At 42.7% G+C, this 20,788-nt stretch overlaps 1 protein-coding gene across 3 annotated transcripts in view; it reads right to left on the reverse strand.

Annotated features, from left to right (window-relative positions):
• ripor1 (RHO family interacting cell polarization regulator 1) overlaps positions 1 to 20,788 on the reverse strand; it is a 94,393-nt gene that overhangs the window by 19,891 nt on the left and 53,714 nt on the right. For all 3 annotated transcript variants that reach the window (XM_056281293.1, XM_056281292.1, XM_056281291.1), the window contains exons 7-16: positions 15,851 to 16,000; positions 15,227 to 15,290; positions 14,709 to 14,752; positions 14,087 to 14,212; positions 13,158 to 13,306; positions 9,811 to 9,943; positions 4,359 to 4,484; positions 3,989 to 4,161; positions 3,048 to 3,777; positions 678 to 817 (exon numbers count right to left, since the gene is read on the reverse strand). In XM_056281293.1, coding sequence (XP_056137268.1) covers positions 678 to 817; positions 3,048 to 3,777; positions 3,989 to 4,161; positions 4,359 to 4,484; positions 9,811 to 9,943; positions 13,158 to 13,306; positions 14,087 to 14,212; positions 14,709 to 14,752; positions 15,227 to 15,290; positions 15,851 to 16,000 — 1,835 coding nt within the window. The remainder of the gene's footprint in view (positions 1 to 677; positions 818 to 3,047; positions 3,778 to 3,988; positions 4,162 to 4,358; positions 4,485 to 9,810; positions 9,944 to 13,157; positions 13,307 to 14,086; positions 14,213 to 14,708; positions 14,753 to 15,226; positions 15,291 to 15,850; positions 16,001 to 20,788) is intronic.

Consider the following 20,788-nt stretch of genomic DNA (forward strand, 5'->3'; position numbering starts at 1 on the left):
AAACGAATGACCAGTTTCATATGCAAATATGGGTGTGACCATTAACTAGAGTTTCAATGGCATGTGTACTATTCACAGAGGATTTGGGAATGGTTGCAATTACAGCATTGTAAGATGGCGACAGATGTACTCTTAGCGCGCCCCCCACCCCCACCCCCCAGTTCAGGGATGGTCGTTCCGTGTTGTATTGTTTTGTTTATAAGGGGTCTAAACTGCAGTCAGTTTAGACTCATGATATCCCTTAGTTGAGTGATGAGACGTATCTGTCAATAAACGTTGTATCCAGATGAACTGATTCAATCCTCTTTGATTTTCTTACCTGGATTATTGAATATATATCAAGACGGTTGATACAAAGGTTTTTCCATCAAGGAAATAAAGTGTCTTTACAAGATAGCTCCGGTAGATGGCAGCAAAGCTCAATAATAACTTAAGGCTTCACCATGGAACATCTTTATCTCAATAAGCACCCTCTCATTCTGACACACATTTGGTTTCAGAATTTTATCAATTTCAGAATTTTAATATTCATAGAAGGTGCATCTTTTTCATGCACTAAATTAACTCTAATAGACTTTTTATAGCCCAGGTGTCCAGCGGGTTGTGCAAAAGAATTACTGCTGGAGCTGAGGACAAAACATAATGGTTTCATTGAGAATTTTTTTTTCCTCCCTCACCTGATATTTCGACTTCTCTTTCCACCTTCCTCATCCTCCTCTTCCTCCTCCTGATCAGAGGTGTTCAGGAAATCAAAGCTGCCCAAGGCTGTTTCCACAGTGAGGCTGACAACACTGGGGGAGCGGCTTCGCCTACCACCCTATATATGTATACGCAGACACACACACACACACACACACACACACACACACACACACACACACACACACACACACACACACACACACACACACACACACACACACACACACACACACACACACACACACGCCCACAAACCAGCAAACAAATACACAGATCCATAGTAAGACCCTTGGTCAGAGAGGTGCATGAAGAAATACATAAAGAAATGACAAATGCACAGATCTACTCATTGGCCCTAGACAAAAACAAATGAATCAGTTAAAAACAAACGATAACTATAAGGTGGGGAGCCCAAACAGATTCATGGTTCACCAGAAGTCCCAGCCCCATGTTTAAAAAAACTGAATGAAATATATATTTCAATTGTGTTTTACTGATCATAGCCGTGACTCAGAACAGGGAGATCATATCACATCCTCAGCTAAATTTAACTGGCCATTTACATGTTTGAACGTGTGCAAGCGCTTGCATGTCAGGCAGACGCCATGCTTCAAAGCATGCACACATACACTTCTTTTCTGCCTAAAATTTCCCATTGCGCCATGGGGCGGGTTTACCCTCAGGAGGGGCAGGAAGGTCCACACCCTTGTCTAGCCCCCTGGGAAACAAGGCTTTCGGGAAAGTTTAGTTCTCGTCGTCATCCCATTCTCGCCTCTCTTCCTGTAAGAGACAGTCCACCCTCCTAAGGTATTTTATCTAACTTGGTCACCAAAATCAACAAGAGGGGAAATCGTGTGTTGATGTAGTAGCCTCCAGTCGCTGTGATGGGGGGAATGGTTCTGGTTACAGATCATTCAGGTGTCCCACTCTTATACCACAATTTTCCAGGGACATCTCCTAAGATAATTGAAACCTTGTTTGAAGAAGCTTGGATTAAAATGTTATGCAATCCATTAAAACATCAGTCACCTAACTAGCTCCTATGCTATGAATCTTCTTGGCATGCTTCAGTATCTCACATCTTGCATATTTCATCCCACCTTACCCCCGTGGCTTGGTGACATGTTTTCTGTCCCAATTCTTGTCTGTAACTGGAGAACATAAAGCTGTGTTATAGCTAAACTAGTAGCTGTGGCTGGAACATATTTCTTCTTTACTAGCAGTTGTGGCAGATGATCATCCATTATCCATTACCAGGAAGCTCTCTTATATATATATATATATATATATATATATATATATATATATATATATATATATATATATATATATATATATATGCATTGAGTGATAAAATGAAAAAGGCAGCTGAGGTGTTCTATAATTCACCAGTAATTGTGATTGGTGGATGCAAATGTTTGTTGATCAGCCTGATGATAATCACAAAGGGCTTGTGCCTGACTCTTCTTGGAAAAGGCCACACAAATGCGCTTTTCCTCATCTTCCTCCTCTCATTACCCAAAATGCAAACCCCAAACAATGCAGTGTGTTGACCTAATGGAGCAAGGGCAGTTGTTGAAAACCAAATACTCAAGTCCTGAGCCAAAAGTCATAAGGTTATCGCAGATGCGTGTCTGGACCTTCATTGTGACTCTGCTGTTAAAATATCTTTGGGCGGCGCCCCGGTAGCTGAATGGCTTCGGCGTATGCCACATAATCGCAACATCTCTGGTTTGATTCCAGCCAGTGACCTTTGTTTCATTTTGTACCCATCTTTCTCTCCCCTTGTTTCCTGTCTGCCACGCCACTATCCTCTAGCCAATAAAAAAATAATAACCTTAAAAAAAAAATCTTTGGGTGTCCATGACCAGATGCTGTCGTTTCTGTTGAAGATTCCTGAGCATTCACTTGAAATTCATTCATAAAAGACAAACACTTTTAAATGTCAAAGTTCAATCGTTTGCAGCTACTTGTATCGACTATGCAGCTTGCTAACTTTACACATTTCTGCACATAGTGAAAGCTGAATCCTCTCAATTCTGTGATTAGCTCAACTTGCAATGGAAGCAGAGCCTGGTTGTATGTCTTTCTGTGGTTCAAACAATCAACCCAACATTTTCAGCGACATTAATGATTTTTTTAATTTTCATTGATATTACCAGTACTGGAAAATTAGGTCTTCAGGGTATTCCAGGGAGAACGGGAAACCTAACCATTCCCTAGCCTTGGACAGAATTCATTTCAGGTTCAACTAACTAGTTCATATGATGTAAGGTACGAGAATTAAACTAATTTCAATCAAATCTTACTTTGTAAATGCACACTAACACGCACACGTATCTCACCTTCAGCGTGACCTGCAGCAGCTTCAGCTCTTGTTCCAGGAGCTGTAATTCAGGGAACTGTCCTCTGTAATCATCCAGAGAAGAGATAACTGCTCCTAGGGCATCTTCCACCCCATTGTCCACAGGACCATCGCTGTCCCTCAGTGCAGTGTCTACTCCAGCCCCAGGCTTGTCCACATCTTCCACCAACACTCGATGGGCTATATATGACACATCTTCCATGCTTTGCGAGATTGTGTTGGATGGTGCGTGTGTTTGTGTGTTTTCTTGAGCGTGTGCCTCAACAGTGGCGGAGGCGAGGGAAGTGCCGGATTTATCCTTAAGAACCTCCCTGTCATCTCTTTTATGTTCTGCCTCAACTGCACAACAATCCGAGACATTATCCGTTGTGGTTTCCTCAACAACAGCGTCCCTCCTTGGTGATTCTGTAGCATCCACGGTGACAGAACTTTGTGGTTCAAGTGTCGTGATTGGTACCTCCATTTCAACATCATTGATAGAGATCCCAGACACCAAAGATGTTACCTCCCCTAATTCGGCAGTTGGCCTATCCGACAAGGGTACGCCATCCACGCTGCCTTCACTTATGTGGCTCAGCGAGCGCAAATAGGAGCGAGAAGCATGGCCATTGGCTACCGCTGCCCCTGTTGTGGCTACTAGTGGCTGCTTCCTAGAGTCCTCTTCCTCAGCATGTGCTGTTGTCATGGTAACTGGCCCCTCATTTTCCTCCCTATTGATCAATTAAATTGTCAGTTCATCAGAACATCAATGATGTGAAAACACTGCCTTTAAATTACATGTAAATATATAAAAGGGGAAATCTATAACAAAAATGGATAATAATTAAGTTTAATTATTAATACAAAATGATAGATTTGTAGGGCTGCATTCACTCATTCAATCCACTACTTCACCAAAACAAATCTGAATTGAATTATTACCTCTGTGTCTTTCCTTGATGTTCTGTCCTGTCCAGCACTTCGGTGGCAGTGAAGACTTTGTGGGTGGAATTTGGAGTTGAGGATGCAAAGTCTTTGGGGCAGAATGTGGAGTCATTTTGAGGGGTACAACTTCCTGCTGCAGCTGGCTTGAGCTCTGGAGTCACAACCACTGGCTGGACGGGTGAAAAAAAAAATACACATAATGTACTCTCTGACACAGCAGGAAGATGAGAATATGTGTAATGCATTGATTATATGGATATGCTTTGTGATTATCATAAGCAGAGACGATGACAGACAAACAAAAAAGGGGAAACTTGGAGGGCAAAAGAGAAGAGATGAAGATAACATATAGAGTCTGCTGTGACACCTTATGGTGCACGGAGCTGCGCAGAGCCCCAGCAGACAACTGAGGACTGGAGGAATCATCTGAAGATTCTGACGAATTGGACCAAGCTGTCCCGTTCTCCAACTCCTCGTGGCGACGAAGCATGTTCTACAGGACAAGGAGATAAAAAGTAATATGTGAGAGGCTTGATGGTGGAGGAAAAAAGAGAGATCGACAGAGACAGATGAACCACTGGCAAAATAGATGAGGATGAATAAGAAGGGATGATTCTGAGTAATAAAACCAGACTGACCCATTGTATAATTCATTATCCTGATAAAAAGAAAGATGGATGAGGAAAGAGTTTAAAAAAAACTAGAAGAGATGATATGAGGGGAATAGGAATGATATAAGGACCAAGGGCCAGTTTTTCCATTTATCTGTCACTTGTCTGAGAGTGAAGTGAGATATTTACTTGGCAAGCAAGTGAGGGTAAAAGGACAAAAGAGAATGCAGAGGCAGTTAATGCATATTTGAAATAGAGTAGTTTGAAATTGTTGATGGATTAGACTCATCCTCGATGCCATGAAGTAAAATGGAGTACAACAGCTGCAAAAAGAAAATGACTTGGATAATAGGTGCTGATACAGCAAAAGATTTCAAAGGTGAACAATTACACAACATAGGTAACATAGGGAACCTGCTTATCAATTTACTAATCATGAGTAGTTAACTGGAATAACTTGACAATTTCAAGAGGGATCAGTAAGAACAACAGTGGCTGTAAGACGTGGACATTTTACTGGACCAGGTGTGCCCTATGGCGCAAACAATGTACCCCTGTGATGTTTCCATACACAATAAACAAATAAATGAAAACCAAAAATTAATGTTTTCCATGGCAGTGAACAGATGTAATTGTCACTGAACCTTAACTGGGATGACCAGAGTGCAAAACGAGAAATGGATTTCCATCCCCCTCCTCCTTCCAAGAATTCAACAGTTTTCCTATTTGAAGAATGGTCCTGCATCCCATGATACACAGTAGAGGAAATATAAGATGGCATTACAAGGAGGTCTGAGGCTGCTGTGAGGGTATGGGGCCTACTCCACCCACCGCTATCTTGATTAAGCATTATTATTTTATTGGGTGTCTCCATTATCCTGACCACCCATTCTAATATTCATATCCTCTTGGACAGTTAAACTAAGCTACAGACCCCCAGGTCCAAAATCTACACCAGATACAGCTGCTGATGAGCCAAGCCACCAGCTGTAACAAACTAGCTAGCTGGCTAATATTATCCGGCACCACACTGTCTGTTCAACTCATCGCCTAACAACCCTTCTTGTTAGCTCACACTCTGCACACTCCTCTCTCTTAATCATCCTCTCTCTGCATGGCACGCAGCCTTTCATTATGTCGCTCCCAGATTTGCAGGGCAACAGACCAGAACTCATCCACTCATGTAAATCTAATAATGACGTTTCACTGGTACACGCTGACAGATGCTGTCGATTCAGAGTGCCCCAGGCTTTTTTTTTTCAACCTTGCACCTTAATGTCAAATTAATTCACCCATTTGGCCCTCTGGTGAGCTCAAACTCTTCTTAATTATCGTCTCTTAGCATAATATACAAACCTTGACTCTGGTTTCTTCAGTTCTGCTTAATTTACTAACTGCGACTGACACTAGGGCACACTGCACAAGGCTAACCAACACTACTACTTCTTCTTTTGACTTGTTCGCTGTTTTTCAGGGGTCACCAAAGCACATTTTGTAGTTTCCATCCTGTGAGGGCACACCACCAATGGCGGTCATTGTTAATGCGGGCCTCGACCGATCCTGTGTGGTCTTATCAATCTGCATAAGGCTAACCAAACACTGACTTTTCAAAAAGTGTTCACCTATTCTGCATCCTGCAGAAACCTTGTATCCCCCCTATTCTGTAACGGAAAGCTGTACATTGTTTCCCACATGAAGAAATGTGCCATGGCCTCATTGTCAGACCGAGCCCAACTAAACTACCGAAAATGTATTAATGTAGCAAATTTTTTTTCCCAAAGTAAATTAACCAAATATTTTTGGTATGAAATTTATATGGACAAGTTGTCAAGTTTTTCTCAAATTCCAAAGAATATTTTTTAGAGACACAAAGATCTTCAAGATAAGGAGAAGTTGTGGAGGGTGCTACAGTGAAAACAACATTTAAATGACCACAGGGTATATGGGTGGTTGAATGGTTTACCAGCATTTAACTAAGAGGAGCTTCAATTGGAAGGAAGGTTCCTTTAATTCAGATGTATAAAGAAATGTAGAACTGGGCAATAATTCAATACCATTTGCTGTCTGTCAATGGTACTGTATCAGGATGAAATTCAGATTTTGTTATATTGTGAGTCATAGTTTTGTTGTCTACATATACAATAATGAGAATCGATCACCTAAATTTTTTCACTAGATGAGGTTTGACATATGTGAGGGAGTATTATTTGAAAACTGGTTTAGTTTTGGTATTATACTTTACCAAACAGTTCAATGTGATGAACCTCAGTTGGATTCTTAAACATGATATTTTTACATATGTAAGCAGACACTGTGATATATGTCAATATTGTGTAAGATTCCCTGTAATTCGTGGTTGTCCATTCCATTGTCTATCAACACGGGGATCGCCGGTTCAAATCCCCGTGTTACCACCAGCTTGGTTGGGCATCCCTACAGACACAATTGGCCATGTCTGTGGGTGGGAAGCCGGATGTGGGTATGTGTCCTGGTTGCTGCACTAGCGCCTCCTCTGGTTGGTCAGGGCGCCTGTTCGGGGGGAGGGGGACTGGGGGGAATAGCATGACACTCCCATGTTCTACGTCCCCCTGGTGAAACTCCTCACTGTCAGGTGAAAAGAAGTGGCTGGCGAACTCCACATGTATCAGAGGATGCATGTGGTAGTCTGCAGCCCTCCCCGAATTGGCAGAGGGGGTGGCGCAACGACCCGGATGGCTCGGAAGAGTGGGGTAATTGGTCGGATACAATTAGGGAGAAAAGGGCGGGGGGGGGGATAAAAAAAAAGATTACCTGTGATTATCGTTATAATATTTCCCATATCGCCCAACACTAAAGGAATGTTGATTCAAAGTTCTCACAGGCTCCACTAAATCTGCACATATGAAGCCCACTAGTGTCACATCATGGGGTAATCGACAGGTTTATAGTTTATCTACCTAGGGGAACGAGACAGATGTTGGACATGTTCACAGCTCATGAAAAACGCTTTGCTAGAGAAGCAGCTCCGACTGAGCCCATCTACAGGGATCTACGTGACTTCTAGGTTCAATCAGGTTCTCCTCCATCACACAACATTACACGGTCATGTGGGGTTCTAGGTCAGAGGCTGTCTAAGATACTACTCTATGAATCTACTCTATCTTAACTTACTCCCATGGGCGGTCGTGCAGGGGAGCTGTTGCTACAGGAGCAGCTGTGGTTTAAGGTGTCTCGAAACACATCCAGCAATACCCACCGCTGCCTTCTAGTCAGGGTCCGTGGTAGGGACTACACCCCAGATGCAGCAAAAAATGGAAATGGAATAATTAGGAGGGGTACGGTGGTTGATAAATAGTTTTTTTTAACTTTAGTACTACAGCTACACCTTAAGGATAGGGCCTCTACAACTTTTTTGGCCAGAGAAACTAATTTTTTAAATCTAGAGTCGTCTTGAAACCTGGACTATGGACAAAACAGAAGTATTCATGTCATGTAAAAACCAACAAGAAACTGGATCACAGGGTGTTAAGCTGTAGCTAAAGTAAAACTTCTCTAAAATATCACAGCAACGGCCACACTACCGCTTGATCACAAACAGCAAAAACTATGACGGAGCTTCGACACAATCATGTAAAAAGCACAACACTGCAAAGGACAACCTTACCAAGTTAGGTGATGTTGTTTTAAGCCTCACAATGCTTATTTGAAGACACCGCTAGTCACATTTTCTTATTCCACTGGTAGATATATTATTACTTATTTTAAGAAAGATTACTTGTTTCATGATTATAAGACTTGTTATATGATATTTTCACTCAACATGAAAAGAAGGGGCGTCCGGATAGCGTAGCGGTCTATTCCGTTGCCTACCAACACGGGGATCGCCGGTTCGAATCCCCATGTTACCTCCGGCTTGGTCGGGCATCCCTACAGACACAATTGGCCGTGTCTGCGGGTGGAAAGCCGGATATGGGTATGTGTCCCAGTTGCTGCACTGGTGCCTCCTCTGGTCGGTCGGGGCACCTGTTCGGGGGGGGGGGGGGGGTGTAGCGTGATCCTCTCACGCGCTACGTCCCCCTGGCGAAACTCCTCACTGTCAGGTGAAAAGCAGCGGCTGGCAACTCCACATGTATCAGAGGAGGCATGAGGTAGTCTGCAGCCCTCCCCGGATCGGCAGAGGGGGTGGGGCAGCGACCGGGACGGCTCGGAAGAGTGGAGTAAATAGCCGGATACAATTGGGTTGAAAAAAAGGGGGGAACCCCAATAAATAAATAAATAAAAATAAATAAATAAATAAATAAACGTGAATCTAAGTCTTAAAATGAGAAACTTGTTTTTTTGGGGGGGTTTTTTGAGTAAATGTCTTGAAACAAGTACAATTCCTTAAAATCAGCAATATCATCTGGCTGTTTTTACAAGCAATATCTTGAAATAAACATTATGAGAGCTAAAACAAGATAAAATACCTCGATAAGCTGGTCTTTTTTTCAGTGAATTACCTATACTTATTTAGATCTACGTGGTTGGTAGGGAGAAACAAGCCAAATATATATATTTTATTTTCATTTTTTTGGGTGTCAGATGATTTCACTCTTGCAGTTTTCAAAAATGCCCCAAAACAGCATTATTTATTCTATTGTGTTATTGTGTGTGTGTGTGTGTGTGTGTGTGTGTGTGTGTGTGTGTGTGTGTGTGTGTGTGTGTGTGTGTGTGTGTGTGTGTGTGTGTGTGTGTGTGTGCATGCGCATGGTAACTAATGTGCATAGATGACTGCAAATTTGTATTTTCACTCACATGGACCTGTGCTGTCGCCTTATACCTGTGTGTGCCACTGCAGCACTATTGTGTAGAGGGACACTGTTATAGACACTTAAGAAACTACATATTTTAGTTATCATTAACAGTTATAAACTACAAGTGCCTTAATATTGGTGGGAATCAACGCAGAGGGCCATGACCCATATTTACAAAATGACAGAGCTTGAGACCCAACAAGCACAGTGCTAATACCCTCTTTGCTCAAGTGTCTTTCCAAAAGTAATACCAATGTGTTATCAGAATAACTGCATGGGGTGTCAAGTTTTCAGGATTAGTTGTTTTTGCTTTTCTGAGCTTCTTAATATCTTAGAGGGGAACACCAAGTCTAAAAATGGTGTATGAGTACCGTGCTCCGTATGGGGCCGAGACAGGGACAAAACAGAGAGGCTGCAAAATTGTGCAAGTGCTCACATAGAAGGCCTGCTCTCGCAGTGACGGGGTGTCAGGAGGACTCTGGTTGAAGACTGTTGAGAATCTCTTGTTGACAGATGGGGCTTTGTTGACTGTGCTCGCCGCTGACACCTGGTCATCTTTATCAAATGGACTGTTAGTGACAGAGAGAGGAAGAGAGAAGCACAAGTGAATGAAATTCAAGTTACATAACAAGAAAAAGAGTTTCCCGTGTGCTTCACAGTCAAAACGAAGGACGTGAACAAGGCACATAAGAAATGGATGGCGGCCGTAAAAAGACTTAGCAGTAAGGGTGGGGTTATGAATTCAACCTCTTGTGAGAATAAGAGGCAAAGGGTTGGGTTGGAATACACAGCATGGTTATGTTACCAAAGCATATTACACCATGTCTTTATGCATGCTCAATGTAAAACCATATTACATAAAAAAAAAAAATGCAATCATAACACAAAAACAAATGCCAGAAGACACTTCTACATACTTAACGGCATTTTGCATGGAGTCATGCAAGTATAAGGATGATGAACTTTCTATCTATCAGTCTGACACCTTCACCCTCAGAGGCTCAGTAGTCAAACCCCTGTTGGGTTGACCTGAGACTCTAACCAGTCACTGGTGCAAAAGCAGCTTAAACTGCGATTCGAGTGTCTGTCTCAGGGGTGTGTGCTACACTTGGCTTAACTTCAGACTCTGTATTGCCATGAGCTCCTTACCTCATTATAATAGCAATGAGATAAGTAGCTGAAATCCTTTCCCTCAACAAATATTTCCCCTGATCCCCACCATCAATGCTATGACTTTGAAATTAAATAAAGCTCGCCTATTTACATGGCTTTCTAACTCCTTTTTTTCTCCAGTGACCTTTTAATGTCAAATGCTCTTAGGCATTTCCTTTAAGATATTACCAATGCGTTAACCAGAAAAGTGCAATATAATTAATACCACATTTCTGGCTATTTCTTAAACTAATTTCAAAGAATCTTATTTCAAAACGTCTTACTGAGAGATTGTGGACCTGCACAATCAAGTGTACCTAAGACTGTCTGAGGACTTCTCCACGTAGGCCAGAGCACTGGCCTTGTATCATATTAAATAGAAGAGTAAAATGTGTGCCTTTCTGTTGGTCTCTGTCATTTGCATGAAATAACTGCCATCACCCACTTGAACTGAGGAACTTGTCCTTTCTTTACTGAAACTCATACAGAGTGCTCCTACGGCTAGAAATATCAAGATGTAGGTTTCCTACAACTAAACTTGTACAATGCATTGAACACATGTGTTGTTGATACATCCTCATGGGGTGCAGTCACTTTACAGATGTTAGACTGCTGTTCAGACTGCCAGCCCAAATCCGTTTTGTGGCATATCCAGATTGTACCCAGATTCATTTTAGAAAACCTGAACAGCAGAAAACCACATGAAATGTGAACTGTGCAAATCGGATCTAAACCACATTTGGAGGTGGTTTGAAATACGATTCCGATCGGATTTATACGGATGCGTCCTCAATTTGGATGCCCTGGCCATCCAAATCGGATTTTAAACCGTCTTTAGCATCACTCGTAATGCGACACATGACTACTTCAGAACCAGAGTGACGGAAGTGGAGCCCACCATGACTGCAGCACAGAACACCACTGTGTAAACCAGCCTCCTCCGTCGCCGAGTTTGTCCGGTGCAACAGAAGAGTTCTGCACCGCGACTTGACGGCGCGATTGTTTGGAGAGTGCGATTGATGGATCACCATTGCTCATGCCTCCTTCCGCGTTGGTAAACCACATCACTAGTAGCTACTCACGGCTATGCCGTTACCACAGCAACCCATGCAGTTAGGTTGGAGATGTCCGGATACACAAATCCAATCTGATCACTTGCAAATAACAGTGTGGACAGTCTGTCTTAAAGATCTGATCTGAGAATCTGATCGGAGAAACAAATCCGATTTACCTGCAGTCTGAACACGGCCTTAGAGGCTGTTTACACCTGGCGTTAACATGTGTCGTGGGTGATCTGATCATAAGTGGACAGCTCTTAGTAGAGGTGTGAATGCACCCAATTTTTATTACCTTATCTGTATTTTCTGACACACATTAGACCCCCCCCCGCCCGTTTGCACATTCAAGTTCAACTTCAGGTTCAAGTTAATTTAGAGCCCAACCCTCTCAAACCCGCTGGAATAATTAAATAATCTGAGCCTGAACCGATGTGATCGGGTCGAGCCGGACAGGGTTCAGTTACAGAATTACAAACTCTAGTGTTCAGACATTTACATTTTCCCACACAACGAGTTTTAAGAATGAGTTTCTTCTTTTGCTGTGTATTTTGAGCACAAAATGGAAGAAGTAAAACAATCAGAGCCTGACGCTCCTAATTCACTCAGTTAATTTTCCTCATCAGACTATTTCTCTATCTGGCGCCGCATGCATTTGCTGCGTCCATGCCATTGTAATAATGTGAAATTATCTACCCACAATAGACTATTAAATAGTCTACACTTAAATACAATATATCAGGTCAGGGGTCTGAAGGCTTTCAGACAGATCTACATCATCATCATCAGAATAATAATGTTTACTGACACAGCACTTTTTAAAAACCCTGTTGTGCTTCACAACAACGTGGAATGGAAATAAAAGAAAAGAAGTGCAGTCGGGATATGGGATGATTTATTTCCTTAAGAGTACTTCAAATTTTCTATGACAACATGGCGGCACATTAAGATGAGGCTCGAGTGAGCATGGATGTCTTATTTAGTTAAATGCCCGTTGCTTCTACTCCTCTCTCCTCGCAATTCTGTACTACGTGTTTACGTATTTGTTTATGTGGCTGTGACACGTCTATGCCACGGGGAGGATTCGAGATCAATTCATGCACGATTTTAGGCGATTAACACAGGCTTTCGTTCACTGGCACGGGCCGGTGTGCTCCCCTTCTTGCCACTCACAGCCGAGGCTAAACCACACACCCCTCCCACAGTGAGGTACATGTTTATTTGCATATAGAGCGGGGGGGGGGGTGAGATCCGATCACAAGTGGTCACTCGAGACGCATGTGGAGACGCATACTAATGCCAGGTGTGAACTGACGTACTTCGAGCTGTCTGTCCACTTGTGATCGGCTCACCCAAGGCGCATGTTAATTAATGCCAGGTCTAAACACCCTCTTAGTGGCTCAGACTGGCTTCCCTACCACAGGCAGTTACTGCTGTGGCTTCTAGGAGCGCTCGTTTTGTTTTCCGTTTGAACACTGAACATAGTCATAGTTTTCATTAACGAAATTAACAGTAGTGCAGAATGAATGAATGAATCAACAAAAGACAGACAGACAGAATGACAGTCAGGACTTACTTCCATGTGACCTCTAGGCTTAGTTTAATTGTACCCAGATCGTTAATATCCACAGCTACTGTCTGGGGTAGTGCCGCAAACAGGTCCTTTGTCTCGCACGACACACTTCCTACTACCACATGATTGGCCAAGCTCTTCAATTCTGTCACCTAGGAGGCCACAGAGAAGCAAATTATTATTTATTTATTTTACAAATCAGGGACTTTTATGTTAAAAGATGGTGTAACGATGAACCACAGGCTTTGGGACACAGGAGAGTTGTGGCCGTAAATCAAGTCCCAACAGAACCCTCTCCTGCAGCCCGCTTAGCCCACCTGCCATCTCTATAAAAACCATTTAACACTGAATTTTTTTTCTCACCAAATAGGAAACGCGTTAGAAAATGATCAGCTTGTTCTGTGTATTTACATAATCACTGATCAGTTCTTTCTTTATACATTTTCATTTTACCAGCCCTTGTTTAACCAACTGTAAAGCCCAGCGGCTGTCTTGGGATTACTAATTATAATGCAAGCAAAATGTACTGTTACTCACTTTACATGTATTGTAAATGACTGGTAACCAATATATATTATCAGATATACAAGTAAAACAAATATTAGCTAAAGACTCCTCCCTGTAAATGTTTCAAAACAATAGTCAGATACTGTCTGTATTGGCATGAATGTGTCTCTACTAGTCAAAGGGAAACGAAACATTTATCAGTGAACTACCAACTCCATGTGAAGAATGGAGCCATAATGGCTAATAGTGGGGCCGAAAGTGGACAAAAAAGTGAGTAGCCAACTGTGTGAGCCCCGCTCTTCCAAGATGGACCTCGGGGAGGTCCCTTTGTCATCTTAAATGCTTGTCAAGAATTTCATCAGTAAAGAGGAGTGGACCCGGGAAAAGCTCATTAGAAAAATAACCTTTGAGAAAGAGATAGTCACCTTAATAGAGAGGAATTCTGTGATGAGGGGTAAGAAGACCATATCCTCACTGTCCCACACCTGTTTGGCATTTATCTCTATTCTTCCTCTCAGCTTCCACCGCTGCCGACCATACTTCATAAAGATCTGACAACACACACACACACACACACACACACACACACACACACACGCACACGCACACACACAAACTCTTGTTTCTGCTTGCCAAAAATCTAACCTTTGAACCCCGTGTGCGTGTCTGTATTCATGTGTGTGACAGTGCCCGGAATAGTATTCATTTTCTTTCCTGGGGCGTAAACAGTGTGTAAGTTTGTGGCAGTGACCCGAATAGTGTGTCCATGTTATTTCCTGAGGGGTAAACAGTATTTCAGTATGTGAGCGTGTGTGTGATGGTGTGCAACATCATGGGCCCAAGGGTGCCCGTATGTGATATGACAGTATCACGTGTTCCCCAGATTTCCCAGGCTGCAATGAGAGAACCAAAGAAAGCAACAAAGACAGAGAGGGAGAAACAAAACGACCAGAAAAAAAGACAGAAGAAGATGGACAAAGCAGGAGAAAATAAAATGGACGGAGACAAATCAGTTAACAAGGGTGAGACAGACAGAGACAAACTAACCTCATACTGGTCTCCTGCACACAACCTAGCAAATCCAGCCAGACCTGTATGACAAAGACAGAGCTACATCAACATCAGGTGAGAAAACAAGACCATAATTCACCACCATCACACTACAGCAATGAACGCACTGAAGGTAACACCGTCGTCACGATACACAAACACCTCAAACGTTGGCTTATTTATACCATCGATGCTGAAGAACTATCAGCACAAAGGAAGAGAATGAGAAGCAGCAGGATTAGGGATGGGACGAGGTGAGTTGGAGGGAAAGGGGTGGAAAAAAGGGGAAGAGGTGGACCGCTGGGGAGGGGAGGGGATGGAGAGAATATAAGAGGTGAATGGGGGGGGGGTAAGTTGACTTATGGGGGAGGGGCCGGGGAGAGATGGAGACCGGAGGGGAGAATTAAAGGCAGGGTAGAAAAGGAGGAGTGGAAAAGAAGATATGGGGGGAAGGTAAGAGGGGGGGAGGAGCAAAAGATGGATGGGTATATTTGTGATCTCTCCTTGAGCCCTACCTTTCATCTTCAAATGAAATTCCCCCAGCTGGTTCTCCAACTCGCTCTCTAACACACACATGTTCTGGGGGAAGAAGAGAGGGTGATAGGGGTAAGAGAGATGACAACCAAAAATGTGTGTATGTGAGGGTGTGTGGGGGGGGGGTCGAAGAAAACAAAGGAAGGGGGAGATGATTTTGACACAAATCCCAAATTCAAAAGCCAGAGCAAAGCTGGAGTTCACACTAAGGGCTTTGTTTTCCCAAGTCATACAGAGAAACTCAAAGGAGAAATCAGAGACAGAGAGTGAGAGAGAGGGAGGGGGAGAGAGGGGGGGGGCATCTTTTGTGTTTTAGATTGTATGATTTTGCTCTCAACTTTTTACCCAGCTTTTCTCACATACTCCCTACCTCTATTTCTCCCTCTGGCTTTTTTTGGTCTATAAAGCAAATCATGACCTAACATCTGCTCACACCTCTCCCTCCAACCCTTCCAACCATCTCTAATAATTCATTCATCTTTCTATTTATGTCTAGCGAGTCACCAGTACTGCACTCTTCCTCCTCCACACTTCTGAGTACTCTTTGTTCAGAGCCGGTCTCTCACAGGCTCTTCGGCCTCTTTTCCACCATCCTTCGTCCTTACCTCTGTGTACTCCTTGTACCCTTTATTGGCTTCAGATAAACTCTCCCTTGCCTCCTTGCTGCCTGGAGACACCGTGTAGGCCTTCACCATCTTGTTGGCCCCATCTCGCAGTCTTCTTTGCAGACAGTAGGCTTCATACAGCTCCTCAATCTAGACAAAGGAAGAGATCAGAGGGACAGACGTCTGTTTAATTAGCACATGGGTCTGCCCCATGTATGGCAGGCTTCATGCAGGTCCTCAGTCAGCTATGTAGGAACCAGGCAGGACAGACTGTAATGAGCCAGTTAAGGACTTTACATGCCCAGTGACTGTAAACAAACACGCATGCAGTAAACTTGGATTTCTGCAAACATTTGATATTTCATTGCATTATTGTTCTGTTAATTGCTGGGAACGCCGGGGATTCAAGATGAGATGGTGCCAGCCAGGAAAAGTAACACATTATAAAGGAGGAAGGCCGTGTTAGGCCTAGTAGGGAACTGATATTTTTCATGGGAAAATGTTGTATGTAGATGAAAAAAAAATTGTTTACTTTTATTATTTCTGGATTTTTCTTCCTTTTTCTCTCCAATTGTAACCGGCCAATTACCCCACTCTTCCGAGCCATCCGGTCGCCTCTCCACCCCCTCTACTGATCCGGGGAGGGCTGCAGACTACCACATGCCTCCTCCGATACATGTGGAGTCACCAGCCGCTTCTTTTCACCTGGCTGTAAGGAGTTTCACCAGGGGAACATAGCATGTGGGAAGATCATGCTATTACCCCCCCATTTCCCCCTCCCCTCCTGAACAGGTGCCCCGACCGACCAGAGGAAGTGCTAGTGCAGCGACCAGGACACATCTGGCTTCCCACCTGCAGACACGGCCAATTGTGTCTGTACGGATGCCTGACCAAGCCGTAGGCAACACGGGGATTCGAACCGGTGATTCCCGTGTTGGTAGGCAATGGAATAGACCACTACGCTACCCGGACGCCCTATTTTTATTATTTCTTTGTATGAAGTGACCAGGGCAGCCCTTTCTCTAAACATAGATACACATGCTCTTTTCTAAAAAGAAAAAAATGCACATGGATGAAGAAGTTGTTTTGAAAGTACGTCTCTATAGACCACAGACCTGCACACTCACACATACTGACACAAGTGCACACACGGAAAAGGGTCATTTTGTTTAAAGGTGGTCTTATTTGCTCCTTACAGGTATTTCCAACTTCTATTTCCCGTGCCCCTTGACTAATAAAAAGATTGTATACATGAATCATTAATGTGCAATTGCTGGGAGAGCACAGTTGATTGGGGTAATTCACCCACAAACTGAAACAGGAAGAAAGTAGTTGTTAAAGTTATATCAAACACATAAACACACACATGCACATTCAGTTATGTTCACAACATCGGCTACTCAATGGCTGACAAGGAGCAATCTGTGCACTGTGACACTAACAAGGCATACCGTTTCAGGGCAAGTGTTTGTGTATGTGTGTGAGAGATCGAGCGAGTGAATGACAGAGGGAGAGAGAGAGAGAGTTGAATTTTAAAACAAGTCTTTATTAAACAAGAAACAGACTTTAAAAAAACAAAAAACACATCTTTTTAAACAATATGAACAAAAAGTAACTCCTTCATTTTCCATCACAGAACCGATTCACACATTAACATCTTAATTGGAGAGACAGTCCTGTTTTTCTAAACGACTGCATATTGACAACACAAACAACTTGGGAGATATGCGCACGCACACGCACGCACACGCGCACACACACACACACAAACACATATACATACACACACACACACACACACACACAAGCATGCATGCTGACGCTCCCCACAATCAGGCCAGACTTATCTCCTCCCTTTTTATGGTACCGGTCACCAGCTATACGATAAACTCCTGTGCCAGTTTCTCTCCATCGCATGGACACATGCCAGATTGTAAATAACATGAATCTAATAGTTTTTCATTGTGGAATGTACTTTTGTTGCATTCTTTGTCTTTCTCAATTAATAAATCTCCTTTCTCGGCCATATTTTAACTTTTATTTACCCAGGGAGTGTTTGTTGAATACACCTTCTCTTTCTTCAGCACGCTCCTGCTTCACATTCATGGGGTGTTGCAAAGTTCAACCACAGACTGCTGTGGCCATGGCGCAGCTCCACGTTAGCGATGGCTTTTTAAGTGCCTCGCTTATCAGCATTACAGCAGTAGATATTTAGGAAGAGCAAAGTATTTTCTGCTCATTTCCTCAAACCGGCTTCTTCCCTGCTTGACAGGAAATTTAAAAGAGTGAGTTCTCCAAGTTGCTTCTTTTCATCAACAGATATATATTTGAAGACCTAACAGGATTCTCTGCAGGCTTTTTAAAATGAGTTGTTGTGGTAAACGGTCCTCTTAGTGAACTGACCATGGTTTGGGGAGGAACAACGAGATGATCATCTAAAGATAGATCATAAGAAGGATGGCCAGCACCGGATGCAAATTTTGATTGGCAGTGTTTACCCTGTAATTGTAGACAACAGTGATGAGATATTCTAAGAACTGGTTGGACATCTTGTTTTGGTCTCAGTTACGGTTCTATTTCAGGATACAGCGCTAAAGTCTTGTTCTGTGGGAAGTTTTACTGTAGCAGCAACATTCCTCTGCAGTGGTTGTAATCCATTGCTGCTGTAGTGCACTAATGAAGAACAAATACAAACATTTTTTATGGGGGGAGTTTTTTTTAAATCTACCTTGATGAAAAGAAGAGAAAGAAATAGCATTTTACTTGCAGAGGGGATTAAAAGGAGCAAAATGGAGGTTTGTCAATCCATTCAGGAATCAGGAATGCGTACATGAAATGAAATAAAATATCACTTCCCCCAGCCCACAGCTGTGCAACACAAAGAAACACATATCCAAAACTACAAGAACACATATATCCAAACTAGAAAATATATATCCAAACTAAGAACACATATATCCAAAACTAAACACATATATCCAATTAATCAACAACAACAGAAATTACTCTCCAAGAGAACGAACGCCAGCCAGGATGATTGTTGGAACTGCCGGTCTGCATGGGCTAGCAGTTAGCTTAGCCTGCCCCGTGTCCATGTCCTGTCAGACCACCCTTGGTGTTTCCTCTTCGGGCACAGCTCCAGGCACAGCCGTGGTCCTTGGGCCGACCGGACACAGCAGACCAAGCTCCCTTAGCCGATCCAACGCCAGCTCTCCCAGCCAGACACCCTCGACACACTCGACGTTGCAAGACCGCCCTTGGTGTTATTGGAACTGCCAGTCTGCATGGGCTAGCAGTTAGCTTAGCTTGTCCCGCTTCCGCGTCCTGTCAGACCACCCTCGGTGTTTCCTCTTCGGGTGCAACTCCGGGCAGGGCCGTGGTTCCTGGGCCCACAGGATGTAGCAGACCAAGCTCTCCCAGCCAATCCAGCGCCAACTCTCCCAGCCATCAAACGAAGATGCAGACGTGGATGAAGACACTGCATGGACAGTACTGGGAGAGGCCGCTGCAAATGTAAGTTTGCGCCGCCATCTTCCATCATTGAGGCCAAAGCATTATTTTTTCTACATTGAACTGTGTGAATATATTCTTGTTCCTTTCAATTTCTTATTTAGGCTATTGTGCAGTGTTAATTTTGACAAGAATGTTAAATTAAGTTTTAGTCTTAGTTGCTTACTGGAAATTGCAGTAGGTTTAAAAACACATTTTAGTCTTTTTGTTTTGCTTTGTTTTAGTCAAGATTTCGTCAGTGGACCTCTGTTTTAATTGTAGTCTAATTTTAGTCAATGTTTTAGCCATAATTACCATGATACTATACGGTGCTGATTTTGCTGAATGACATTCTAGCTGTAAAAATTCCTTTTAGAAGTAAGCATACCTTGAAATATGTATTTAATTATCTAGGGTGAGAATGTGCTACTAACTTGCGCGGGCATGAACGGAGCAGGGACAAACCATCCAATGAGAAGGACGCATGAAGGCAATGAGAATTTACACTTGGACGTGCAGATTCATGCATGCAAGTGATTAATTAACAAGAAAAACAGCCAATGTTTTGATCCGTACAGCGTAATCTAGGTTCTCTCTTGTCTGCTGAAAGAGGGCATGGAATTTCATCTGGTTTTTTCTCGTCAGTGCGCAATGATTTCAGATTTTGCCGTAATTTGTATTGTAAAATATTTTTTCATTTACGTTGTCATTACAATTAAGTCATGAAATAAAAGGTCATCAACGAAATATTTTTGTCAAAATTTTCATTGACAAAATTAACGCTGCTATTATGCAACAATAGCATCAACTAAATGCTAAAAAAAAGGTTAATATTTTATTAGGCGAAATGTTGAAATATCTGGAAAAATGAGCAAGTAGAGAGGAAACCATCTGAAATGCAGTTATATATAATCTTCAAAACATACACACACACACACACACATACACACACACACACACACACACAGAATGCTTGCCAAAAAAACAATACAATTTGTCAGTGTCCAGGGCGTTACAGATTGTGTGTACATGCACACATATTACTCAATGTAAACCATTATATAATGGCATGAATGTAGCTGAAAACATTTGGGTTCCTGTTATGTTATTGAGCTTTAAAAGCTTTAATCTTAATGAGCTTTTGAAAGAAGTCCTAACAAACATCAAATTACAATTTCTTTCATTCTTGCAAGGACATTTTGACACGACGGAAAAAACGCCACACCCATGCACGCAAGTGTAAGGCGACAGCACAGCTCCATGTGAGTGAAAATACAAAATGTGCAGCCATCTATGTACATTAGTTACCACACACACACACACACACACACATACACACACACACGCATCAGTCAAGGAGACGCCACTGCACCACAGGAGGAATATGAAGTAAAAGGAGAGGAAAAAAAATAAACAAAATACAGCCCTTTAAAGTTTTATGGGGTCAGG

This window comes from Lampris incognitus, chromosome 6 (genome assembly GCF_029633865.1).
Source record: "Lampris incognitus isolate fLamInc1 chromosome 6, fLamInc1.hap2, whole genome shotgun sequence".
NCBI classification, from domain to species: domain Eukaryota; kingdom Metazoa; phylum Chordata; class Actinopteri; order Lampriformes; family Lampridae; genus Lampris; species Lampris incognitus.